General features: G+C 49.8%; 6 protein-coding genes across 6 annotated transcripts; 3 read left to right on the forward strand and 3 right to left on the reverse strand.

Moving 5' to 3' along the window:
- Positions 1-1,292: 1,292 nt before the first annotated feature.
- Positions 1,293-3,264, forward strand: BCR38DRAFT_330742 (uncharacterized protein; the record flags this gene model as incomplete). Its single annotated transcript, XM_040854991.1, has 2 exons — positions 1,293-1,677; positions 1,751-3,264. The coding sequence occupies 2 exons, from the start codon at positions 1,293-1,295 to the stop codon at positions 3,262-3,264; spliced, it is 1,899 nt and encodes a 632-aa protein (XP_040721613.1).
- Positions 3,265-9,094: 5,830 nt separating this feature from the next.
- BCR38DRAFT_480492 (P-loop containing nucleoside triphosphate hydrolase protein) lies at positions 9,095-11,291 on the reverse strand (the record flags this gene model as incomplete). The annotated part of the gene is made up of 2 exons (XM_040863283.1): positions 9,095-11,000; positions 11,107-11,291. The coding sequence occupies 2 exons, from the start codon at positions 11,289-11,291 to the stop codon at positions 9,095-9,097; spliced, it is 2,091 nt and encodes a 696-aa protein (XP_040721614.1).
- Positions 11,292-12,902: 1,611 nt separating this feature from the next.
- Positions 12,903-14,019, reverse strand: BCR38DRAFT_520296 (nucleophile aminohydrolase). Its single transcript, XM_040865159.1, has 2 exons — positions 13,642-14,019; positions 12,903-13,583 (listed from the first exon to the last, which is right to left on the reverse strand). The coding sequence occupies exons 1-2, from the start codon at positions 13,799-13,801 to the stop codon at positions 13,132-13,134; spliced, it is 612 nt and encodes a 203-aa protein (XP_040721615.1). The 5' UTR covers positions 13,802-14,019; the 3' UTR covers positions 12,903-13,131.
- A 172-nt stretch (positions 14,020-14,191) lies between these two features.
- Positions 14,192-16,451, forward strand: BCR38DRAFT_360003 (WD40-repeat-containing domain protein). The gene is made up of 3 exons (XM_040857155.1): positions 14,192-15,226; positions 15,344-15,414; positions 15,541-16,451. The coding sequence occupies exons 1-3, from the start codon at positions 14,272-14,274 to the stop codon at positions 16,312-16,314; spliced, it is 1,800 nt and encodes a 599-aa protein (XP_040721616.1). The 5' UTR covers positions 14,192-14,271; the 3' UTR covers positions 16,315-16,451.
- Positions 16,452-17,877: 1,426 nt separating this feature from the next.
- Positions 17,878-22,028, reverse strand: BCR38DRAFT_454387 (uncharacterized protein; the record flags this gene model as incomplete). Its single annotated transcript, XM_040861700.1, has 3 exons — positions 17,878-18,161; positions 18,226-20,896; positions 21,039-22,028. The coding sequence occupies 3 exons, from the start codon at positions 22,026-22,028 to the stop codon at positions 17,878-17,880; spliced, it is 3,945 nt and encodes a 1,314-aa protein (XP_040721617.1).
- Positions 22,029-23,953: 1,925 nt separating this feature from the next.
- BCR38DRAFT_331760 (uncharacterized protein) lies at positions 23,954-25,438 on the forward strand (the record flags this gene model as incomplete). Its single annotated transcript, XM_040855090.1, has 5 exons — positions 23,954-23,997; positions 24,073-24,152; positions 24,223-24,954; positions 25,007-25,329; positions 25,388-25,438. 5 exons carry the CDS (start codon positions 23,954-23,956, stop codon positions 25,436-25,438), a joined length of 1,230 nt encoding a protein of 409 aa, XP_040721618.1.
- Between the last annotated feature and the right edge of the window lie 726 nt (positions 25,439-26,164).

The raw sequence follows: 26,164 nt of genomic DNA on the forward strand, positions 1-26,164 counted from the left end.
TTCTGCCCGTTGGAGCCAAGTTGCAGCTGAGTAGTGCAAAGCAGAATATGGGGAAGGGGGTGGGGGCACGTTGAGAGTCAGTTATCCAGAATCCCATGAACCCCCTGGTATGTACAAGATTGTACGGCTTTATGAGGAACGGTAGTGTTATATCACTGTTTTACTTTGCAATACGAGTTCGTTGGGGAAGTGGCAAGCATGCGCGTACAGTTGTGTCTAAGTGAGATGTGGTGGTGGTTTGTCCGCGTGACACCAACTTGATAGGTATGCGACTTGCACACACGTCGGGGAACTACGCTACACTCGTTGCTTGTCATGGTAGAGGCATGCAGCATACATATATGTATTTTGCAAGCGAATGCTCAAGTGATCGAACCTGCAGATTGAAGAATATTTCGAAGCTGTGTTGATTCTTCTTTTTGAAAATATAGCATGCATTCCTTGTTCAGAACCGCGGAGTTGATATATTTTAGAGCTTTACCCACTAGCATAATGGCTAGAATTAACGGGAGGAGCGAGTGGTGCTAGGAATATAAGAAGAGGCACGTTCTATTGCACGTTTCCTTCGTACATCTTTGCCCAGTCAATGACAGCCATCAACTAACTCAATTGCATAGAAGCAAGGAGTAGCCTCTCTGCTCCGAGACCAATCAGAGATTCCTATAGCGTTGTCCCGTGGAACAGGCACTGTGACTGCATGAAAAAACCCCCATTATTATCCCATGGAACAACTCCAAGTATGTTGCGGAATCAGATTGAGTTTTGTTTATTGCCAGACAAATTTGATGACATTGGAAGGACGGGAGGCCAACGTTTGCGTCCTTTGTGGCGTTCTCGTTACAGTAAATAAGATGTGGCTCGGGCTTTATGATGCTAAATGGGGAGGGAGTAACGCGACCACATCAAGCTTCGAATTCCCCGGGGGCGATAAAACATCAACTTCGCTTCTATAAGATTTCTCTCCATTGGAGATGACACGCCTATAACCCAAAATTAATCAGGTAGCACCTGCCCTGGCTTAAGTGCCAAGGCATCGTCGTTTCCGCTTTGACCAGCCAGCAGTTGTGATTGCCCTTCTTGAAGCATCCGGTCGCATCGTGGCTTCCGTTGTTTGTTCATTAAATCACCCTTTTATCAGGCAAACACGTGGGTCTCAACCTTAATTCACAATGGCGAGCGACGAAAACGGATTCCGAAGCGCTTCGTCGCGAGGGTCAAGCCCAGAGCCGAGTGCCTCAAGAAGTCGAAACCCATACGACAGCGACAACACAGGCGGCGTACCAGATTCCAGCATGGTGGAGGGACCAAGTCGGCCTGCGAAGAAGGGATCACGCCGCTCGCAGGCCAACGCAGCGGCGGCGGCTGCGCAATTCGGCACCGTTGGCAAGATCAGACACCTCAAGAAAGACGATGGCGAGCCTCTGTGGCGGAAGGACATTCAGTACGATTTCCTGAGGGCCGTCTTCGACAACGACATGAAGGTCTTCACCAACAGTTACGACCACAACCCGACGGAGAAGCAGAACTTTGCCGAGCTCTACATCGATACCATGGCGAGGAGTAGCAAGACCAGCAAGGTTCTGCGCGACAAACTGCTTAGTGATCATGAAGCCGCCAAGAGCATGGCCATGGTCTGCCTCCTTGTCAATGTTGGCCGCATGAACACAACTCTTAACTGTAAGTCCTGCATCTGCCATTTCGGCTCTGCGTCATGCGTTATATGGCCCTAGCTAACGAGAATGTACATCAGTCTTCCCCGAGATGCGGGCCCAGCTGCGAACGTACCACGCCATTCCGTCGCTGCAGGCTCACCAAGATGCCTCTGCCTACAAGCAGCTGCAAGACGCTCCAAGATTGAAATCCATCTTGAAGGGGGCGGCTGAGGACCGACCCTCAGAGCCCAAGACGCTCAACGACTTCAAGGACGCAGCCATGCCGCGAACCAATCCCGTCAACCTCATCTTCCTCATCGCCCAGCAGGCCCCACAAGTGGCCGAGCTGCATTTTCCCATCGACGGCGAGTTCCACGACTTGATCATGAAGACGAATTATACCAGTCACTCCCGAGCGAATGCCTTCCTATGGCTTATGTGGTTCTACCTAGAGTCCGACTTCACGGAAGAGGGGTGTGAGGAAAATCCCTTCGGAGCAGGCGTCGACTATGGTAAAGATGTAGCCAATCAAGGTGTCCCCGAGATGAAGCTAATGACGAAGGAGGAGGAAGAGGCGGAGAATATTGATACTGAACTGGAGCTCGAGTTTGGCCGCGAAAAACAAGCTCACAGAGCCAAGATCATCGCCGCCGATCAGGTCTTTTCTCAAGAGCAACCTACGAAGCGAGGCTCCAAAGCCAGGCTCCTGGAAGATGGGCCTACAGCTGCCATTCTCCCGCGAATTCGACCATCCAAGCACGAATCAGATCTTGACAGCACCAGGTCCACACCTCCGCCGAGAGCTTTCGGTCGTCTTGGGGCCAACAGCACCGCACGGAGGGGTGGGGCTCCCCTTAAGCACCAGCTATTTGAGGCTTCATCTCCCGCCGGCCCTTCCTCTCACTTCGATGGCATTGTTCCCCGCAAGCCGCGGCCGCCCACCGCGCACCAATTAGCCGTTGAGCGCAACCGCAACCAACGAGTCGAGTACATCCTTGACCGAGGGCTCCGGAAGGAGCATCGCAAGGCCCGTAAGTTACGTCGACAAGAAGGCGCCATAATTCGCGCCAGGCATCGACTGGATCTCATGCCGGACCCGCTCATTGACAGCGATGACGAGGATCATGTTCCCTATGCCATGCAGAAGCAAGCGGCGCTGCCCTTCCGGGATGTGGGCTTTGGCGGGTTATGTCCACTTACCGTCGAAGTAGACGACTTCGGCGAAGAGTTCAGCTCGTACTCAGCTGCCATGAGACGGGCAGGCCGCCGCCTCGAACGATGGGATTTGCGCGGCGGTCCCGAGCTCGGCGTAATACCTGCGACTAAGAAGCGATCACACCGACCCGTCTCGCCTGATGAAACGTTCGATAGAGGCGAGTCTGGTGACCTATCTGACGGGGGAGACAACGGAGTTAGCGGGCACAGACTGAATGGGGACGTTAACGGTGATGTTGCTATGGATGATGCTGATGACCTCGACGACGTCAGTAAGGAGCTTCTTGGCATGGTGAGCGGGGGCGAAGATGCAAAAGATGAAGATGAGGAGCTCAACGATGTCGAGAAGGCCTTGTTGGGACTCGATGATGAGGATTCCGATGGCTCGGCACTGTAGAATTTCGGTGCTCTATTGGAGTACAAGTCCATCTTTTCTTCATACAGCAGCGCTGAACCAGGTATCGTGTCAGCAGGAAGAGCTACAAGTCTTCCTGGACTCACCTCTGTCACACCCGACAGCATCTACTGATACGAATTGGATGGGGATATAGGGAAAGTGTATAATGGGCAAAGGAAGGGTGTGTGGCGTTCTACTTGGTGCTTTATGCTGAATGGTCATGGTTAGGGGCGGACAGAGAATTTGCGTTTGGTTCAACGATGGACGGTATTGCGAGTGTTTTCTTGCCGTAGTCAGGCACGGTCGTGGCAGCTTATACCTAGCTTCTATGGCAGCAAAGACTGGACAAATATCTTCTAGCTTCGTCATCAGATATCATGTACTTGACACAGATACGGGGACGGTCACTGTGATCGCTGAGCTCCTGCACATTGCAGTTGATGCTGACATGAAGCTAGAAGTTCAAGGACCTAAAGTGAGAAGCCGCCCGCCCTTCCTAATATCATCCCGTATTTGGCTGGGATAACCTCGAACAACTAATTCAGTTCGGTACGTCTTCCAATTAGGATAGCCTTGAATAATTGCATTACTTCAGCGTATCTCCTAGTAGGCTAAACCGTATAAACAGGTTATTCTACAGTTCTTCCACCGAAGTAAAGTTGGATTGCTACTTGTTCTATAATTCTTCTAGCGAAGTCAAATTGGATAAAGGCGGGATTTTATCAGTTCTTCTAGGAGAGTAAAGACGAGTAAGGATTTACCCTGACAAGTCTCTAAGTCGGACAATTGTTCATTCGAATGTAGTAAACGCATTAACTACCATTTTGAATACACTCCTATTTTCAAGAGATATCAGTAAGTAACACTACAGCTTAAGATCTTTTAAGAAAAGCGTTACTTTCTAGCTGTTCCTAATCACTACAAAGTTAGTGAATGCTCTATTTAACTAGGCTTAACGGCCCAGTGAACTTCTATAGTAGCTTTATTAAGTTCTTTCTCAAATTCCAGATTTCAAGTTTTTCCTAGGCTATATTTATAGCGCTAGTAGTAATAGTCTTACTAGTCTTTTATAAGGAATAGCTGCCCGTGATTAACTGCCCCGCGTAGACTAGAAGATTCAACAGTTTAAGGACTTCATGCTCGAATCCTAGCTTATCCACGCTTTTAAGCCCTGCATACCCTTACACCTTTTCTAAAAGCGATCGTATCTCGCGAGAAATCTTCCCTAAGTCGCGTGACTACTTAAAGTATAAATAGTGAAACGGGGTTAAGTGGTCAGTAGGATATACCCACCAACTAACACACTGAAAAGACGGCTTCAGTGACAACAGATGAAGATCGCGGTGCTGGCTGTAGGAGCAAAGCTTCTACAGGTCTTATGCGCAAGTTGGTCGGATGTGCCTCTGCAACTAACGACGGCACAATTCACAGAATAGGACGCCTGCCTTTGGGAGTCGAATTGAAGATGTCACTAGCACTGGGTTGATCTGGTCAGCACAATATGAAGGCTCCTGTAGTTGTCAAGGCTGAGATAAGAGCAGAATAATGGATTGTTGAAAGCTACGTCTGAATGCATGTGTATGTGAAAATGAATAAGCTCAAGATTGACTAACTAACTGAAATAAAACGAAGGTTGAGAAGAAGATAATGAAAGAGATGATTAAGGGAAGATGGTCCTCAGTCCCGGCGTACATCTTGAAGCGAAGAAAAGGGAGTCCTTCCTGCCCCCTGTCACCCATTTTCCCTGATGACCGGCCTGGCCCCACTACAATAGTATTCTTCGGAGATCTCTAAGGCGGTATAACACGCTTAATTAGCTCCTTTAGCTTAGGGATTATCTTTCTAGTAGGTCTCGATATTTCTACTAGCATCTCTAGATTAAATAGTTATATACCGCTATATCACTAAGTAGATTTAGTATTATAGACTATAAAGACCCCCTTACAAGCCTTCTAGTAGACTTCTAATATGCACTACTTTTTTTGAAACTCTTTTAAGGCACGTTGCCTTAACGACTCTATTTCGAACTACCCTTGGTGAAGGACGAGAGTGCTAGAGAGAGGTCGGGTGCTGGTCACCTGGTGGGCACCGGCGGTGTAGTGTAGGGAGCTCAATTACGACAAGTTAATCGCTGCTCCTCCTCAAGATAGGGGGGTCACAGTAGCCTATTTGTACCTTTCCAACCCTTGCATAGGCTAAGACTCGGTGCGCCACTGGAGCCCACCAGCTACCCAAGGCTTATGAGCTACTGTGGCTTATTCGCACATAACACTTCATTACTCAGTTACCTAAGCACAATTTTCCATACGTACCTTTGATATTGTTCCAGACCCCGACGGCAGGACTTACTTGCTAGCACAAAACCTTACAGACACTTTAGTGCTTTACGCAGCTAGATCAGTAGAGATTTTCGTTACATTACTCTAGCCCTTCTAGTATGTTTTAGCCTAGTAATAACTATACTATAGTATAATATTCGTAAATATATAAACTAGAGTCTATCTATACTAATAGCCGATATTGACGACGGGCAGTGAATGCCAGAAGGTTCAAGGTGTTGTGATGATGGCGACAGACGACAAGATCTTCGACAAGACCTTACTGTCCGGGAGATGGAAAGACCAACAAAATCGAAGCCTTCTTGCTCCGATCAGAACAACAAGTACCTCAACAGGTACTAAAAACTGGTGCCTCGCAGGCTATGCCTTAACAGGCACAAAGAAAATAGGGTCTCAATAGGTCCTAGGACGGCATTACCTCAGCAGGTGAGCAGAGGAATGATGGCCTCAACAGGCACAAGCAGATCTGATGCGTGCACCTAGGGGGAAGGATGCTATAATGCAGCAGTGCGCAACGTTATAGTATCTAATTGAATGGGATTCACCTAACCAGTGGGTCCCCCTACCTTTTTGTATCAAGATCTATTGGAACAGTAAAAGTACCTCAACAGGTCATCATAACAACTAGTTCTTCAACGGGCGACAATATCATTAATTACAGACTTGGGCCGCTTGATTTTTCCGTCAAGAGAGTGTCTATCTACACAGATCCTTCAATACCGTCAAGAACACGCTTATATAATTCGTCTGAAAACCGACACCGAAAAATCCTATCCCTAAGTCAATATATTCGATCTATAAGTACTACGTTAACGCGTCTAATTTTACTACGCATGCGCGGTATAAAGAGGAAATTTAGTGGTCCTAAGCTTAGCTAGTGTATAAGCTGCTGTAACATGTACTAATGCCTAGGTCCACGGCGGTTATAGGGACTACGCATGCCTACTGCGAAAATGATAAGGGAAAGAATTTAGTAGAGTTCGGCGTCCTACTAGAAAGAACCCACAGCCCTACACCGATATTGAACTTAATCTCCGTGTTAAGTTCAGAAAACTGATAGTGCGAGGGAAAAACAATAGTTATAGAAGATACAAATTCGTAGTACAAGGTTATACTTTGTTACGAACCGTTGGCTCTAACCAATTGTCACGGTCTATGACCGGCCCTTGACCCTTACACAACACAGAAGGCCCGCTGGCAGGCCAGGTGGACACAAAGGTACAAGGATCAAACGACTCCGTAGCAGGACGCACTTACTAGCACAAACCCTTACAAGACTCTTTAGTGGTTTACGCAGCTAGACTATTAGAGGTTTTGTTACATACTTGTATATAGGACGAGGTAGTTTAGCCCGCTATACCTCAGGTCTTCGGACCTACTATCTTCATAAGCCGTCGGCTTCCATAGGACAGTATAACAAACGAGATTCTTTTATTAAAAAAGAGGACGTTTTAATTACTATACCCTACTCGTTCTCGCTCTTGCAAATACTAGTTTCCTCTATATTATACTTAGATCGTAGCTTTCAAAGAATAACATAGAAGTCCGAGACTTTCGAATCGCGTACTCAAATTCGCGATCGATCTACCCGTCCGCTGGTTTAACAGAGTATCTACATCTAGATAAAGCTTAAAGAAGTAGTTGATCTAGTATAGACCTAGTAACGTACAGTCTTCTCGGCCTTTGATATTTCCTAGGCGAAATCGGTAACGAAACCTAACTAGGAGGTCTCCTGTAGATTCTTCATGTATAATCTAGTTGACGACAATCACCTCTTATTCTCTAGTAAGGCTTCTACTGGTCTGGTCAATGGTAGCGTTGCAATACGATTTTGTCTCGTGAAGTTGGTACGAGAGGGTTAAAGGGCGAATCCCGTCGTGTGACGCCTATCACCTGGACACCCTGGGCTGTCCCACCCGTATACGCGCGTTCTCCTAATAACGGAGGAACGGGCACCTGGAATTGTAACCTTTGCTCTCTCTTCTTTAGTGCAGTACTCGTCAACAGAGATACACCAATATCGTACCCTTGATTCGTACTCGCAGTACCTCTGCCTCGTCACGCGGCCGCCGAATTGTACGTATTTCCACTATAGATAAATAGGATAGCTTATTCGATATGCTGCTAAAAATTTTCAGGATTCTTATTTCGATAGATTATTCATTTTGTATATAGTTGTGGAAATCGCATGTTGAGGAGTTGCGTATTAATATTTGCTCGAGAAAATGGGGGTGCATTCAAAATGGTGGCCAACGCGGTTAGGTCTTCAGCAGTACAGTATTATTATAAGAGTCTTTTACTACACCAAGTCTTCAACTTCAACGGTGAATCAAAGCTGCCCTCAACCTGACAAGCAGCTAGCACACCAGTCACTGGACGGTTGTAGAAGACAGCAGGAATATCTCAAAAAGACACGCAACTTGCACACAACAATCAATTGAGAAATGGAGCAAACATCCACAAACATAGTGAAGTCGACGAAAATCAGTCAGAAGTATGAAACTTTTTTATTTGGGAGTTTCTCAGTCCGTCGATGGATCAATGTGTTGGTCCACCACAGCTTGAAAACCGAAAGGGCCGAAACCATCTCAGCCGATATCTTGCAAAGCCACTGTCGTCCATTTTGCCAGTTATCTTGCAGGCAGATGGAAGTCTAGTCTGATCCATATGCCATTATCGAAAGAGCAGGAATTCCAAATTGAACTCGTAGTCGAAGATTCTCTCACATGCCAAGGAGAATCCTCAAGAGAGGTCTGGAACCATCTGCCTGCTTGCCGAGACGCCTGAAGTTTTTCCGTTGCTGGACCCTCGGAAGTACCGTTCTATGTTCATAAGCCCTCTATGTTCCCTTGCCGTGGGCGTGCCCCCATGTGAGCCTGCCGACCAGAGAACCGAGAAATCCACTTTCGTCTATGAATGTGTCATCAACAAAATCAGCGGCCATGCAACGGAGCATAACCCCATTCTATGAGGAAGCGGGAAGCTTTCTAGACGCCCCCTGCAAAGGCGAAATCAGGTAACATCGAAGCAGACCAGACGCGCTCATGATGCGTCCGTATGACTCGGTTCCAGGACATGTACCGTCAAATGTCCCTGGAAAAGTCTTGCGTGATGAAGTTGCGTGTGTGACCTTCACGCGTCTCATGCAGCTGCTCGTAAATGTTCCCCTGCGTCTTCTATGGGTATCATGCATTGGGGGGGGGTTGCAGCCGAAATAAAGTCAAATGCCGTCTATCGTGAGTCAGAGTTCTGTGCCGTGCCAATCGTGGGAAGGCTGGAACTCAGTTCCGCAAAGTAGAAGGGAGTGTGCTGCGTCGGAGTGTCGAAGAAATGCCAATAACTGCCGTAAAAGCAAGCGTCAACGTGGGAAAAGACGAATATCGGAAGTGTATGTACCGCGGGATGAAATCACCCGCCCATGTCCGCCGCGGTGAACGGCTGCCAGAAGTGAAATGCCGGAAAAGAACAGGGGCTTGGGGTGTGCGGCAAGTTTACCACCAGGAGGCCTGGCCGCCCGGTCCGCTTGGGTTGCCGTAGCTGCCTCCTCCATAGCCGCCACCTCCGTAACCGCCGCCACCACCACCGTATCCTCCAGCAGGGGGCGCACCTCCACCGTAGCTACCGCCGAAGCCAGCACCTCCCTGAGGTGGGCCACCGTTGAAGCCACCGCCAAAGCCAGCACCTCCGCTGCCGCCGCCGCCACCACCACCACCACCACCGAACTTTCGGAAATCGCGATTGGCACCTTGCCCACGGCCACGGCCACCTCCTCCACGACCACCTCGGCCACCGCCGCCACCAAATGAGCTCTCGCGGGCAATGGTCTCGAGGAAAGCAGGAACCTCTTGATTGGCCTCCTTCAGGAGCTCCAGGAGATCACGGACAACACCACGATTACCACGGTTGAAGAAGGCCGTGGAGTGACCAGTGTTTCCAGCACGACCAGTACGACCGATTCGGTGAACGTAGTCGTCAATGTCAGTTGGGAGATCATAGTTGACAACGTGGGTGACGTTGGGGATATCCAAACCACGCGCGGCAACGGCGGTAGCAACGAGGATGGGGCACCGAGCGTTGCGGAACATCTCCAATGCACGTTCACGCTCGCGTTGAGTGCGGTCACCGTGAATTGATGTAGCGGGGAAGTTCTGATTGATGAGGAAGTCGGACAGAGAGTCGGCCATGCGCTTTGTCTCAACAAAGATGAGAGTAAGGCCCGCACCATGGGTGTGCAGGATGTCTAGCAAGACAGAGCGCTTGTCGACGTCTTCGACGTACTCGACCTTCTGGGTGATGTTCTCCGAAGTGGATCCAACTCGTCCAACCGACAGGAAGACGTAGTCCTTCAGGAAATCACGGGCGAGCATCTGGATGTCTCGGGGGAAGGTGGCGGAGAACATAAGAGTCTGGCGGTTCTGGACGCCGGGCATGTCCTCGCCCTCAACGATTCGGCGAATTTGGGGTTCGAAACCCATGTCAAGCATACGATCAGCCTCATCAAGGACAAGGTACTTGATGTTGACGAGCGAAATGCGGCCTCGCTCTATGAGATCGACAAGACGTCCGGGGGTGGCAACAAGAAGATCACAGCCGCGCTCGATTTGACGAAGCTGAGAGCCAATGTCGGCTCCACCGTAGACCACACAGGGGCGAACCCAGGAGCGGTAGGCAAACTTGCGGGCCTCTTCATAGATCTGGGAGACAAGCTCACGTGTCGGGGCGAGAATGAGAGAGGTAGGGTATGCCTTGCGTTGACGACCAAATCCGCCAGCACCGGCAGGAGCGACAGAGGGACCAGTCTGGAAAGCCTGAGACAGGATGGGGAAGAGGAAACCACCCGTCTTGCCGGAACCAGTCTGGGCACAGGCCATCAAGTCACGTCCACCCATGACAATGGGAATCGAGTACTTCTGGACGGGAGTGGGAATGGTGTAACGGGCGAGGCCGATGTTACGGATGAGGTGGTCATCCAGAGGAGGGTTGGTGAAAGTCAGGACGGGCTCGGGAACGTTCTGGCCGGAAGCCTCGACGGGGATGTCATCGTACTTGTCGAAGTTGATACCCGTGTGCTGCTTGGACGAGTCGTCTGGGGTACCGAACAGCTCTCGTTCGACTCTTGGGTTGGCGGGGCCGGCAATGTGCTTTCCATCCTTCCAAGATCCGTCACCGGCGCCACGGGCAGAGCCGCCAGCGTAACCGCCACCCTGGCCACCACCTTGGCCGCCTTGACCAGGGTTGCCGTAGGCGTTGCGGTCGAAACCAGGACGATTGTTATTCCAGTTCTGGGGTGCCGTACGCGGGGGGCCAGGAGGCGGGGGAGCAGCCTGACCGGGAGGAGGGAAGTCGGGAGCACCTCCCCACCCACCAGGAGCGGGACGAGCATCGTAGCTGTTGTTACTATAGACGTGAATAGTCAATAAAATGGTCTCGAACGTACGTGGATAATGCAGACGGAAGGTGCTCCATGGTGAAAAGCGAGGGAGGGAGAAAACCGTCAACTTACCCAGCCCAGGCGCTGTTGTTCAGGCCACCGTTGACAGCAGGGTTGGCACCAGGTGCAGGACCAGGTCCAGGCGCAGGTACAGGTGCACCTCCCATCTTGCCTCGCATGTGAGGAGGGATGTAGGAGCGGGGAGCATTCTGCTGCTCGGCAAGGCTCAAGCCGCCCATGTTCAGTTGTTCAGCCATCTTTTGTGTTGTTGTTGACTGGTTGATCGCGTGGAGTGCGTGGTTTTGATGTGACGAAGTAGTTGGCAGAAAAGAATTTTTCGCGTTGCGGGATCCGGCCGATTATTGTCAAACGGATGTCGAATGAGTGGGCAGATAATGCAGGAAGAATCCTGATTAGATTTGATTTCCTTGAGTAGAAAGAAAATCGGACCAGAGGGTGTTGCAGAAAAAGAGAACAAGGCAGGCTGTTGCTGTCTTCTCTGTCGAAATTATTAGGCAGGTGCGTCTGTTGGCGACTCTGGGCAGATGCTGCTCAGGATCACGTCTAGAAGTCTTCAAGATCCTCTAAATGAAAGAATTCAAAGGAAAAGAAGACAAGAGACCAAATGCAGTGCGGATGGACGAAATATTCCAGTCCAAGGGGGAGAAGGATGATGGATGTTATGTTTATGGAAAATGGGAAGTGGTGGGGGAGGTTTAATAATGACGGGAGAGTAGACGGTTTCAAAGTGCACTAAAAAATTTGTGAGGCAAGTGCGTCCCCCAAATCCTCATCCCCTGGTCTTGCATCAAACGCAGCTGCGCACACTCAAACTAGTCTGTCCTCTGCCCAGCAAAATGGCCACCGCAATTGGTGTGACCTGCCAATGACCACTTGAAAATTCTACTGTGATGATGCGTTAGGCTGTGTTTGGCTTTCAGGGAACGAGTCATCATGGATGTGGCACGTCTGCAATCTTTATAACCTTGAATCAATCAAGTCCCCTATCTATTTTGTCTTATCATTCAAATGCAGATGCTGATGGCAATTTGACCAAAGGTTGGTATGTAGATAAAGTACACACAAGCTGCGTGGCGAAATCATTGTTCTCCTGATTTTATGCTGGGAAGAGCATGTCATCAAGGCGTGGAATCTATCCCCCACGTTTTTGACGTGTTGGTCGGTCTACCTTGACAGGCCCAAGCATCAGGCTGTCTTTGTTCATTTGTGACGCATGAAGGTATCTATCAACAGTGATGCGCCCTAAAGTGAAGTTGCCAAATCTTCCAAATCTTCATTCATGCGGTTGTCATCTGGCCCATTTAGAGTGACCTACAGAATCCGGTCCTCATTATTCTTAGCCTTGTCTGTGTGGTGGACCCTGACGTCTGAAGGCAACTTGCCTAGACTTTTTGCAGGGCTTGATCCAATAGGAAGCCTGCCGGGAACTGGTGACCTGCCACAGGTGTGATTTGGGAGCGTTTGAACATGCACGGTCTCACCGCCCAACTAGGAGAAGGAGAACATACAGACAAATTCCAGTGATATTGAATCGCATTGTACTCTTCTCTGCATTTAGGCTCACCGCTACCAGTATACTATTACTTGACGAATGTATTGTTGCAGTTTCGTCACTAGTGATCAAATCAGAAACAAAGACCAAAAGATAGAGTATTGTTCTCTTGCCAAATCGAAACTTATAGACATCCTTGAAAGTTACATAGTAGTGCACTTGGGGTTGTAACAATGAGCATCCCGGTCAACTTGATGTGGTATGCAAAGCAGTGGTCTTTGCGCAATATCATATTTAACAGATTCTGTTCAGATTCGGCAATCTCGCAGAAGGGTACGTTGAATCTGGATATTAGCTTGAATTGAATACTTAGGCAGTCAGTAAAGCATCAGAATTAGATCAGAACTTGATTATAGGCAACTGTCAGATGGGAAACCCATAGGTATGTGTCAGTGCAATGCAGTAGTTCAACAACGAAATAGTGCCTGTTCATTCCATGACATCTATTGAGCCGGTCGTGGTGCCATCTTTCCCTGTTTCGTAATATACACGGCAAGTATTCACAGCCCACCGCTGCAGCATCCTTAAGCGCTCTTCACAATTTTGTCATCGTCAAAAGGAATCACTTGGACGCCGTCCTTCGTCACTGCCTTCACCGTCATGCCTTTGAAATCGATGGGCATCCGTCTCTTCAATTCATCGGTGCAGAGCACTAGAAGCTTGATTCCTTCCTCCAGGCTGATGTCGGGTTGATGGTGCTTGTCCAGGATCGATAGGCAGTAGTATTGTGCATAGCCGTGAGCTGCGTAGGGTACGGGTGCTAGCGCCGCTAAGTAGTCGAGCCAGAACAAGCTGGGCTTGTTTGTGATGGGGTCGACACCTCCCAGCAGGAGGTTCACGTTGTAGGGCTTGCGCGACCGCAGGCTGGATGCGAGTTCACCTCGAACGTAGTTGGCCAGGGCCTTCGGCGACAGATCGGTCTCGTTGCGCATTGAGTAGAGCTGGGCATTGGCTTGGATATACTCCGAGAACTGGACTATTACGAGTTAGCATGGCTTGAGCTGTTCAGCTGTCATCGCATCGGAATAGCTCACTAGTATCGCCGGCCTCTCCAGAGAAAGCAGTAAGAGTGTGCTTGTTCAGCTGCCGGGTCTTGTCGTCCGAAGTCTTCAAAATCGTTGCTCCTCGCATGGCAGCCTTCGATGCCGCAATGAGCACAAAGTCTTTGCCGGTGATACCCAGAAGAACCTCCATCTTTGCGGCGTGGTGGGTTGGTTGAACAGCGAAGTCTCAATCGTGGGATGGCGCGAAGTAGCAAGTTGAGATGCCCAACTGCAAGAAATTCAGAAAAGGATCTGGGTTCGTGCTGATCGTCCACCAAGTTGTCTAGTGGGGAAGAAGAGTGTGTGTCGTGATATTTCCCGTGTCTAGTGCTGGTCGCCGCCGTCTTGAGATGGAGGTTGAGCTTTCCTACCGTTGACGCGCAGGCAAGCTACAGCCTGGCCGTCAGCCTCAAATGCCTTGCGAATCGTCACAGCTTCAGGGTACAGCTGCATCGGATGTTCGGCGGTTGAGCCACAGGGAGCCACAAAAACACCCCACTAATGCTACGAAGATCCCTGTCATACTGCAACTTTTTTTTCGAGAGGAACCTTTTTGAAGGCAGCAATTTGGTTGAGATGCTCTTGGGCGTGTGAGAAACACCGAAACGACAATCGCCAAACATGTCGTCTTTCTTTACCATACCTGGTGCCCAGAAAAAGCGGAAGAGAGCGTCAATTACCGATGGCCCAAAGAAGCGCGTAGCCACGCCCAGATTCGCCGGCAAAGGTTCTTCAAGAACGGCCAAACCAGCGAGCGCAGCACCGGCCTCGAAGGGACAGACCGACGACGACGAGTCAATATCCGGGAGTGGATCCGAGAGCGAAGACGTTGTAGAGGAAGAAGCTCCTGAAGATTCTGATTCTGACTCGGAAAATGAAGGAGAAACTGCCGCAGAGAAGCGCTTGCGACTTGCTGAGCGCTATCTCGACAACATCCGACAGGAAGTCGACGAGACAGGATTCGATGCGGTGGACATCGACCGAGACATTATCGCAGAACGTTTACGCGAAGATGTTGCCGAATCCAAGGGCAAAGTCTACCGGAAACTTGCCGATACCCTGGATTTCGAACGAGCATCTCACACACTTTTTCGGAGTAATAATTGCAGCACTACGTCCGTTGCCACATGTGCCCCTTACGCATATACTGTCACTAAGGACCGCTGCCTCATAAAATGGAAGCTTCAAGACCTGCCGCAATACCAATGGCCGCAAACCACAAAGAAGAAGCCGAAGAAGCCACCAGCTCCTCCGAAACGACAGCCAGAAAAGGTTGTCATAGTGAAGGGCAACAGGAGCAAGGCCAAAGACAAGAACTACCAGGGACACGTAGACGAAATTCTCTCTGTTGCAGCATCCCAAGACGGCAAATTCGTGGTCACTGCTGGCGCGGATAGGCGTTTAATCGTCCATGACGCAAAGACGCTGAAGCCAGTGAAGATGTTCGCCAATGGCCCCAACAACCATCGTGATGCCGTGACGGGACTTGCTTTCCGGAGGGGGACAAACCAACTATATTCAGCATCCAAAGACAGAACCGTCAAAGTATGGAGCCTTGACGAGGGGGCCTATGTCGGTAAGCAATAACCATATCCTTTCGCTGTGCTGCAGAGATGAATCGGTCCTACTAAGTAATGACTTGATCTCCTATAACTGGCTATAATGATCAATACTGACAAGGCGACCTGTACAGAAACGCTGTTTGGACATCAGGACCAGGTAGTGGACGTAGACGCTCTCACGCAGGAGCGATGTATCAGTGTGGTAAGTAAACCTTGAAGTTGTGGACTCCTGGGCTTGTTGTGTCTTAGGGGTGCAAACACTCCTTAAGATACAACTTGACTCTTTTAATTGAGCTTTGATCAGCAACTAACAACGAGGTTTGAACAGGGCTCTCGTGACCGCACGGCACGTCTATGGAAAGTGGCCGAGGAGACCCAGCTGGTCTTCCGCGGAGGCACAGTCGATAAGAAACACAAGCCAGACTTGGATCCAAGATCCATGGCCCATGAGGGCAGCATGGACCGCATCGCCATGATTGACGAGGAGCTATTCGTGACAGGCAGCGACAATGGATCAATCGCTCTGTGGTCAATACAGAAGAAGAAACCGCTTTTCGTTCTGCCTCGCGCCCATGGATTAGATCCACCATTACCTCCCACCCAAGCCTCCGCCGAACAGGTCCCAGACCCCAAGGTAGTGCCACCGCCGCAGCCGCGATGGATCACCGCTCTTTGTACGGTGCCATACTCCGATGTGATTCTGAGCGGCAGCTGGGACGGGCACGTCCGAGTTTGGAAACTCAGCGATGACAAGAGGAAGATTGAGCCTGCCGGCATGCTCGGCGAGCCATTACTCCCGCATGAATTGGAGTCTACGGATGTGGTAATGGCGGATGCCGATGCAGATGACGAGCCGAAGGTCAACGGCAAAGTGACCGAGAGTCAGGCATCTTGGTCAGTCAAGGGCGTTGTGAACGATATCTCGTTGTTTGAGAGGGGTGATAGGGGTAAAGACGGTCTTTGCGTGGTGATTGGTGTGGGCAAGGAGCACCGGCTGGGTCGCTGGTTGAAGGTGGCCGGTGGACGAAACGGTGCGGTTGTATTTGAGGTTCCTAAATTAGAGCCGGGCCGTATAGGAGCAGAAGATGAGGCAAAGATATAGACGGGCTTAGTTGGGATGTTGCATGACTGAACCTGATACCACTACTCAATCTCAATAGCCATATATGGTGGCTTCTGTTCAAACTAGATCATCTATTACAAAACGGCTGTGGACCGGGGCAATTCCTGTCTTCGCACATTGTCAACATCGCTGAGTGAAACCTTGTTCTGCATTATATTAGGCTCAGGAATGTTACAGCTGTGGGTCAACTCTTGACATTGTATAATTAGCAGCGATGATGTCTTCACAAGTACATATATATCCGACAGTCTGTATGTTGTATTGGTTTACCCGTGACCGACAAGATCTCCCTTCCACGTGCAATACCGATTGCTTCTCCAAAGCAGTTTATCGATGACTTTTATGGCTGAAGCTCGAGGATATCATAGCAGGATGTGAGAATCAGGTGAAATAACACGAACGATACAATTTGTGGTTGAGCTCAAGGAAGTAGTACTACGGTATCAGGCCAAAGTTTTCACCCCCTTCACAAGTACCAGTGGACCACTGTCAAGGTAACGCTATACTGATTCTTGCCTAGCCTACTCATGGTAACGAAAAGGTACTTCCACCTCTGATTCCAACTTGCTGTTAACGCGTCCTAATTATCGCGTATTCAGCAACTACAATGGCGACTAAACACCTTACAGAAGCGGATCGCCAACGAATTCGAACCCTATATTTCGACGGTGGTAAATCGAAAGCCGAAATTCGCACTACTACAACGTTTTCTCTTAATCATATTCAGACAGCTATGAAGGTCCCTTCAAGCCAGGTAGCGAAGAGTTGGCGCGTGCCTAGGTGGGGCACGGTACAAACACGCAATAGAAAACTTACCCATGATACCATAGTATGCTTGATTAGGCTCCGTCCAATCAGATCGATCTCGCCTATCCGTTTAGATTGAGGCAGATGTAACGTACCTTTGCCTTTCCACTCCCGCTCCGATGTCGTGGCTAGCTCTCCACGCATTTAAATAGTAGTCTGAACTCGTGGCCATCAAATTAAGCATTCTTATCAGAATAAATATTTCATATTGTTACATCTTAAATGGGTCGTTGTGGGGGGCTCAATACAAGCGACGCCACCCTAGAGGTTGCCGCCAGGGAGGAAGCTGGACCTAGTATTGGAACGACGTTCCTGCATGTGAACAAAGCTGGAGGTGTGTAACAGGTGGTAAAATACGGTCACAAACTCAAAGAGGAAGCAATGGTCTGGAGCAATTCACCTAGCCATGATCGTGGTTGTTTTGGCATCAATCTTACCACATACTTTGACTCAAATAATCCCAGACATATGCACCATAACTATGTGGGTCTCAGTAGTCATTGTCCTACCCCGATGATTTGTTTTTCTATAGGCAACATCATTTCACAACTTATGGTGTCGCATTTCGACGAGGAAGTAGCCTGTGTGGAGCATGACGGTTCTGTTACAGCCAGCTTCCTTGAGAAAGTTCACAAATAAAAGAGTTTCGGATCGACAGTCAACCTTAGTGGACGAAGAGTTCGATTTGGTATGTATCCACTCTTGTTATCCCAATCATCTCAATCCCATGCCGCCCTAGCTCTGCATGCGCTCCGCAATGACCTTATACTCCTTCCTCTTCTTCGGCGTCTTAGTCAACGCCAACTTGACCTTGCCCAGCTCCCGGGCAAGTCGCTGGAACACATAGCTCTCTGCGGTCCACGACAAGACGAAGTAAGTAACGCCCAACACCAGAATCGTGATCTTGAAGGACGAGCTGATCTTAGTCAACTGCATGAGATGCTTTACCCAGTGGGCGGGTGCCAGGGTCATGTACGTAGTCAGAGCTAAGGCCGCGACGATGGTACTCATGAAAGGCCCTGGTTTAAGATTAGTACGGTCAATCCTTATGGAGTCGGATTACTTGGAGGATAATCAACTTACAGTTCTGCGTCAATGGTTGGCGGAAGGGCTTGCCGGCACTCATGACGACCCCGATGGAGGTGTACTCAAAGCAGGATACCAGGAACAAAGCTGTGTTTTCCGAGTTCTTGATGTTGGACTTGTCAGGGTTGAAGTGCGGTGGGATGAACCAGGGTTGTTGTCGCACGAGCAGGAAGGCCACTGCCTGGATAAGAATGCATATGATGATTTGGCCCAGCAATGGAGTCAGAACCTTGCGCGATACCAAGTCTGCTGTCGGCTTCTTGCGACTCAGTACTGGGAATGGTCCAGACCAGCCCATGAAAACAGCAATCGGCAGGATGAGAAGGACGTCAATCAAGAGGAACTGAAAATCCCCAAGATTGGACGCCGAGGCGTACAAGAAGCTCACGGAGCAGAACTGTATGGCCGAATAGAGACTCATGAACTTGAAGCAGCTGAAGCTGGTGACAAGTGCCGCGCGGCCCTCCCTGATGACGTCCGGCACACAGCGGATATCGAAAACTCGCGATGTAAATGGAGCTGCAACCGATGCTTCAGCTTCTGAGAGAGAAATGCCGACATCTGCTGCCTTCAAGGCACCGCAGTCATTGGCACCATCTCCACAGAAACCGCAGCAATAATCGATGCTCTGGAGCTTCTCGACAAGCTCACATTTCTCGTCAGGGGACATGCGGGCAAAGATCTTTCCGCGGAGGAGCATCCTCTGGAGAACCTCGGCAGGTGCATAGTCCACCACCCATCGGAATACATCACCGCTAACAGCAAGCGAGTAATTTCTTAAGTTTGTAATATCATATGGCAGGGAGACATCGCTATTAGACGGAACTGGAAGCGGTAGAAGAGTACGGTTATCCAATTTTAGCCTGTTGTCGTCGATGCTTTCCCACTCCAGGAGAGCATTAGGATCTTCACAGTGCCCCTTGGCGAAATGGGGTACGAAGCAGTGCGCATCCTTTTGGACCAGGCCGCAGTTTCTCGACACACTGATAGCGGTGAGAATGTTGTCGCCAGTCACCATAATGGAACCGATGTTGGATTCTGTGAGCTCCTTGAGTACCGCCGCGGTTGTGGGCTTGAGTTTATTCTCGAAAATGATGAAGCCCACGAATTCGAGGTCGGATTCAGCTTCATCCCTTTTCATCTTCTGTGACTTGACCCAGGACAGCTTCTTCATGTGCTTCGTGGCACAGGCAATGACACGGTAGCCCTTATGGGTATAATATGTCAGGAGCTCTTCATAATCGGTTGGGAAGGAGTCTGGTCGGCAGATCTCCCTCATGCTTTCGGGGGCACCCTTGACAAATACATCGCCACTTTGTTGGCCAAAGGCTCTAACGATGACGCTGGCTCGGCGCAAGTTGGAGGCAAACTCAAAGGATTTAAGAACACCAAGCTCAATAGGAGCATTATGTCCTTGGGCGGAACCGTACTCGTTTATATCATAGAGAGTTGCTGGTGGAGGCCGCGCCACGGATGGCGAAAGACCGCCTTGTTCATCATCATCTTGCTCACCACCTCCTTGATTGCCCTCTTCGAAGGTCCATCCAGTGAATTCGAACATCTTGAGGTCTAGCGGGTCTCCCACGAGCTCCCCATCGACACACCGGAGGGTGTGGCAAGTGGCCATGGTGAAGAGCGCGGCTCGAGTGGTGTCATTTTGATTCTCTTGGTTGGTTTGGAGGTTGGATCGAGGGACTAATGACGTCGCCTTCGAAATAACCTCCCCAAAATGATTTGTACTGCGAGACACAAGACGCACACCAAGGACGTCCAGGCCTTCTTCAGTGAGAGTGCCGGTCTTGTCGAAACACATTATGTCAAGTTTGCCACCGACGTTGACTCTTTGCGGGCTGATGCAGAAGATCTGCTTCTTCCGAAGACGGCTGAGAGCGAAGTTGGTGCCGATGGTGAGCGTTGCGGGAAGAGCTGGAGGCACCACAATCGTGATTAGGTCAAGAGCTCGTACAACGATGAGGTGCCAGGTGAGGCCGAGACGTAAGAAGTTGATGAAGGACACAATGAAGCCCAGCATAGCCACGCAACCCATGACGCCGATGTAGCGGAAGGAGTCGCGGTAAAATTTGAAACCAGATGGCTTCGGGAACAACATTGAGCGAACTAGAGATCCTTTGGTGGTGTTGAAGCCGGTCCTGACAACCATGGCAAGCGCCACGGCATCATCTCCGCTATCCTGCGGCCTCCTTACCCGTACAATTCTTGTGCCACAAAATAAAAAGTGACGGGCGGCTTCAGGGGCAACAGTAGAGCTGCTCAAGTTCATCCCGTTAAGCGTCTCGTCTGTGGCCGGAAGCTTGGATACCGGCACCGACTCGCCAGTCAGCATGCTCTCGTTGACGATACAGTCTCCAGTGAGTAGTAAGCTGTCGCTGGGGAACTGCGTGAGACCGGGATCGCTGACTTCGTATACATCACCAGGGACGAGGTCGCTCGACGGAACGGTGGTCCAAAAACCGTTGCGTAGAACTCGAACGTCACATTCGAAGCGCGAAATCTCGCGTAGCCTTTTCATCGTCGAGCGCGTCTCGACAAGTGTAGCTATGATACTGCCCGCCGACATGACGAATATGCATATGGCATAGTAATAGTACTCGTCCATAGACCACAAGATTAAACTTGCTATCTGGAACACATAGAAAGGGTGAAAAACCTGGAACAGAGTTAGCGTCTTTACGACCTACATTCCACTAGAACAAGACGACATAAACGGCTGTTTGAATCGTCATGCCAGTGCATGATAGATCGAAATCGCCATTATGTCAGAGATAATTAAGGACAAAGCAGTTGCTTACCTCGTCAACCAGTAGCTGAGATATGGACTTTTGCTCAATATCAATAAGGTTATTCCCAAAGACACACTCGCGGAGCTCCTTTTCGCTTCCATCTATTCCTCCACGAATATTTCTCACGCGTTTCCAAGAAGGGTCCTTCCAACCATTGGAAATGACGAACTTGTCCTTCAAGGGGTGGAAGAACAGCCTGACGTATCTGTAGCTCAACACGCGAAGCTCCGAGAGTACCGGGTCTGCGTCTTCATCAAACATTTGCGCATACATCTTCTCGGGTGCCCCAAAAACAGATGATATGGGTTGCTCGTAGGGTTGAGCGGAAATGTTAAGGATGGAGAATTCACCCCATTGGTTCTCAAGCACCACCCACTGGCTTTCGCGCAATGGACATGGCTCGCCTATCAACCGCACCCGCCAACGCGGAAGCCATCTCATGAGTAGCCATGCGAGGCCTAGTGTTGCGGCACAGAGCAAGATGTAGGCGGCGTAGCCGATCCGGCTTGTGCGAAAGCCGGCAACGACAATGGTGAGATCCTCGTTCACCATGTACAACTTCTGACTGACTCGACCGTTTCCTCGGCCGCTGGCTTCTGTGAGACCACTGTCGGTTCGAAGCAATCGATCATGAATCGAGTTCCTCGAGTGGATCGAGGACTGCCTGCGCATGGAATAGTCATCCCGGCCATCGTCATTTTCCATTGAGAGCTCAGAGCTTTCTTGATCTTCATCGGCATCGAGACCGAATGGGATGTCATCAATGTCAAGCACCACAGATCCTTCGTCACCATACACGATAGTCTCATCTTCTGCTTCATCTTCGTTGTAGTAGGCAAAGCTCGTCGTTGAGTCCGCTCGTTCTCGGCGATGGGCGAAGGCGGATACACTCGTGGGCAGGCTCTCGGCCATCGGGCCAGAGAACATCTCGTCGTCGGCCATTTCGACATCTTCGAAGACGCTGGAGGAACTTTGGTTGGAATGGAGTCGATACAGCATCCCACGACTGCTCCTGCTCCTGCTTCTACTCCTGTTCCTGTCACCATGCCCATTCCCATTCCCATTCCCGTTTGCCCGGCCATCTTGGCCTCTGTCGGCTTCGCCGTTCATTGCGAGTTGAGCGAAGTGTACGTACAGAATTTGCCAGGCATTTTTTTCTGGGCTTTTGGTCGTCGGTATTCGCTCTCAACGCCCGAGCTTGTGACAAAAGTTTAGTTTCAAGTAATTCAAAGCGTTTAATTGTGCATATCCATCCACAGGGAGGAATGAAAATAAATGCAAGATCCTGTGACTGAACAGGCGTAGATTGAGTATCTACCTGTTTTCTCTTGGTCTATGATCTAGACATCTTCCTGTTCTGAAGAGCTTTCTCCGAGTGATGATTATACCGCGTGATCACATTCAATGCGGGATGTGTTCCGCATAGTCGACGAAGCTGGAGAGCTCAATCTGCATCAATCCGTTTCGTGTACTTGTTACCTGGCAGTCGGAGCTTCGAGCCTTGTTTCCGATGCCTGTCAGCGCACGCACGCTGATAACGATAAGAAACTTTAACTTGGCTTCGGCAAACCCTGAAACGGACATCCCGATTAACGACCAACCCCAAAAATCCCGGTTATATAATGACATACTCTGACTCGAACATAACTATCCCAACAGAACCTAAATATAGCTGTACAGAAATACAGACTATGTACTGAGGCGATTTATTTGAACCAGACTGATTAGACTGATGTCTTTGACCTATATCGACGTGTTTTGTGGCCAAGTTGCTTGTATCAGCCACTTCTATAGAATAATTAAAGATTGCGGGGAAGGCGCTTCTCGAATAAGACAACAACACTAAGAAGGGAAGTTTGAGGCTTCATCGAATACTGGTTAAAGAAAGCCCCTTAAATGAAAGACATGTCGCTCTGTTGTACAGGTTTCTTCAACTGAGATATAAGTTGATCAACCCCCCTTCCCCAAGATATTCCAATCGTTAGGAGATGCACAAATATACAAGCCCAATGTGACAATGCCCCGCTATCATACTTCTAGTCGAAGTTGCAACATAAATCACATAATATGTAGCTGCTTCCTTGTGTCCTCAAGGTCCTCCCAGCCTTATGTACGGTCAGGTCAAATATGACACCAAGTAAGGAGGAATAGAATAGAAATGTTTAGAGAATATCGAGGATAGAGCCTAGGGGACTTTGGGTATTGGATGCACATATTTTATTCATTGCGCAAGCTGCCCAAGATAGTGACCACTCGGTAACAACTTTACAAGATACATGCGAATGAATGGATCGATGTACTAGTAATGTGCTCTAGATTTGACGAGGTGCAGTGTAGAAAGTTTAGGGCACCTGAGGTGCAAAGCGACTAGACCCGCTGCCCGTTTTTTTTTTTTTGCCCATGGGCACCTGGGCAGTGAATCGTAAATTCGCCGAGACACGTCAAATGCGCCTCCAAAATTCCAGGACCCAACAAAGGGGAAAAAAAAAATCAGGACGAACCCCGGCTTGTCGTGCGTGGAGGGGAAGGCTCATCACTGCTGCTCTGCTCTTTCCCCCACTTCCATTCGCCTCCCACCAGATTGACCATCGCGCTTGTGGCTTAAGTCAGTTCGATTGTTCACCTCCACTTCGAGTTGGACTTCGCCCGATCAACTTTTCCTGTCGACTCCCCCAACTCCCAACTCTCAAATCCCCATCACATTTGGATCGCACACTTCCGCAGGTCCTTTTCGACCCGTTCTTACCGGTCCAACCTCGTGTCTTTGTGACGTAACGCTGACTGCACTCTTCCTCAATCTTTTATATCCACGTTCTTTCAATTGTCTACTGCCGCACAGCACACTTTGCTGTGACCCAGCCTACCAGACTAACTTTCCCCAACCAAAATCGGTGAGCTCGACTGTGATACACACAACATCAGCCATGGCCGAACCCATCAAGAACAGACGCAATGAGCCGACTGCACCGTATGTTCCCCAACCCCCAAACTCGCTGGAATACGTTTCAAGTATCATGTTGCTGATTATATTGTCATCAAATAGGACCCCGCAGAACACCCCGGCCAACAACGCTCCCATCTCCTCCCATGCCCAACAGCCCGGCGTCGCCAGCATCAAGGAAGGTAAGTGCAGGAAATCTCCACGCCACGTTACCATGGTATCTTTTGCTCACCTATATTTTTTTTCTGATAGATGATCTCGCCGAGCGCGCTGCTGCTGCGTCTATCTTCGCCGGGAACCCCCAGCTCGTCCAGATGATTCAGGGCCGCCTCGGATCTCTGGTTGGCCGCTCATCTGGCTACATTGAGTCGCTACCTGCCCCGGTCCGTCGCCGTGTCGCTGGCTTGAAGGGCATCCAGAAGGAGCACTCGAAGCTTGAGGCCGAGTTCCAGGAGGAGGTTCTGCAGCTTGAAAAGAAGTACTTCGCCAAGTTCACCCCGCTCTACCAAGAGCGTGCCAAGATCGTCACTGGCTCTGCTGAGCCAACCGAGGAGCAGGTCAAGATTGGAGAGGAGGAGCTCGAGGATGATGAAAATGAGAAGGAAGAGGCAGAGGCAGAGAAGACGGAAGTGAAGCCCGCAGAGTCTACGGAGAGCGTCTCTGGCATTCCCGAGTTCTGGCTTTCTGCCATGAAGAACCAGATCTCTCTTGCTGAGATGATCACTGATCGCGATGAGGCCGCCCTCAAGCATCTGGTCGATATCCGCATGGAGTATCTCGATAAGCCCGGATTTCGCCTGATCTTCGACTTCGATGACAACAACTACTTCACCAACAAGTCTATTACCAAGACCTACTACTACCAGAACGAGAGTGGATACGGCGGTGACTTCATCTACGACCACGCGGAGGGAGACAAGATCAACTGGAAGGAAGGTGAAGATCTGACCGTCCGTGTTGAGAGCAAGAAGCAGCGAAACAAGAGTAAGTGATTCGTCTTCAATTTTCTCGGATGCTAGTACTAAATGATTGCCAGACACCAAACAAACCCGCATTGTCAAGAAGACCGTCCCCACTGAGTCATTCTTCAACTTCTTCTCCCCTCCCAAGGCTCCCACTGATGATGACGACGATGATGCCGCGTCTGACATCGAAGAGCGCTTGGAGCTGGACTATCAGCTCGGCGAAGATATCAAGGAGAAGTTGATTCCCCGAGCCATTGACTGGTTCACCGGTGAGGCCTTGGCTTTCGAGGAGCTGGAGGACCTTGATGAGGATGCATTCGACGAGGACGACGATGAAGAGGATGACGACCTCAGCGACGACCGTGATGAGGACGAGGAGGAATCTGAGGAAGATGTTTGTCTCCCATACCTTGGCCCAACAACCTGATCAAAATTGCTAACGTTTTAAAAAGGACGACGCCGCCAAGCCTAACAAGGAGGCGGCTGAGTGCAAGCAGAGCTAAACTACCGGACCCCTTCATCAATCCGAAGACATCTCGACAGAATTGCTGGCCAGACCGCACAGGGTTTGGTCAGCTGTCATATTCATTGGGTGGCCTGTATTGGTGGCCCTCGCCCAGTACCCGTACCCGACTTGTACCCCACTTTTACGGGCCTCACCCGTGACCATATGGACAGGATGCAGAGAGCATGACTTTGCAGCTGGTCCCCCAAAATAGACTGGCATTCCTAATAGGTTCAGGTTGCTTTCGGAATCTTATGTTATGTTGCCGTGGTTTTTTCTACGTTTGTCTGAGCTTGCTGGTCAGCAGAGGAGGGGCTAGCGGTCCGCTCTTGGTGGGCAATATGATGCATAGAGACAGGCGAATTTTTAGGCTCAGGATGTCAATGCAGACGCAGCAGGGCTATTCATACAGAGTCTCGAGATAAGGAGCAGTCAGAGGAAGCCCGTGGAAGTGGCTTACTCCTTTAGAGGTCGCATATATGTACATGACTAGCACATGGACCTAATCATCACGCAACCCCGGCCTTGATTGAAATCCTTTGGTTGACATGAAATTGACTTAATTCTATAATTATTAATTTTGGCAATATTCAAGATTTAGGGCCTTGAGTTTGTCGTGGTTCTCCCATGTTACCCAGGATGAATGTGACTGACGTAGGAAACACCATGATAGAAAACTGAACCACAGCTACTTGAGGTCGTGGTGGATAAATCGCTTGCAAAC

This window comes from Pseudomassariella vexata (assembly GCF_002105095.1).
Source record: "Pseudomassariella vexata strain CBS 129021 chromosome Unknown BCR38scaffold_1, whole genome shotgun sequence".
Taxonomy (NCBI): Eukaryota; Fungi; Ascomycota; class Sordariomycetes; order Amphisphaeriales; family Pseudomassariaceae; genus Pseudomassariella; species Pseudomassariella vexata.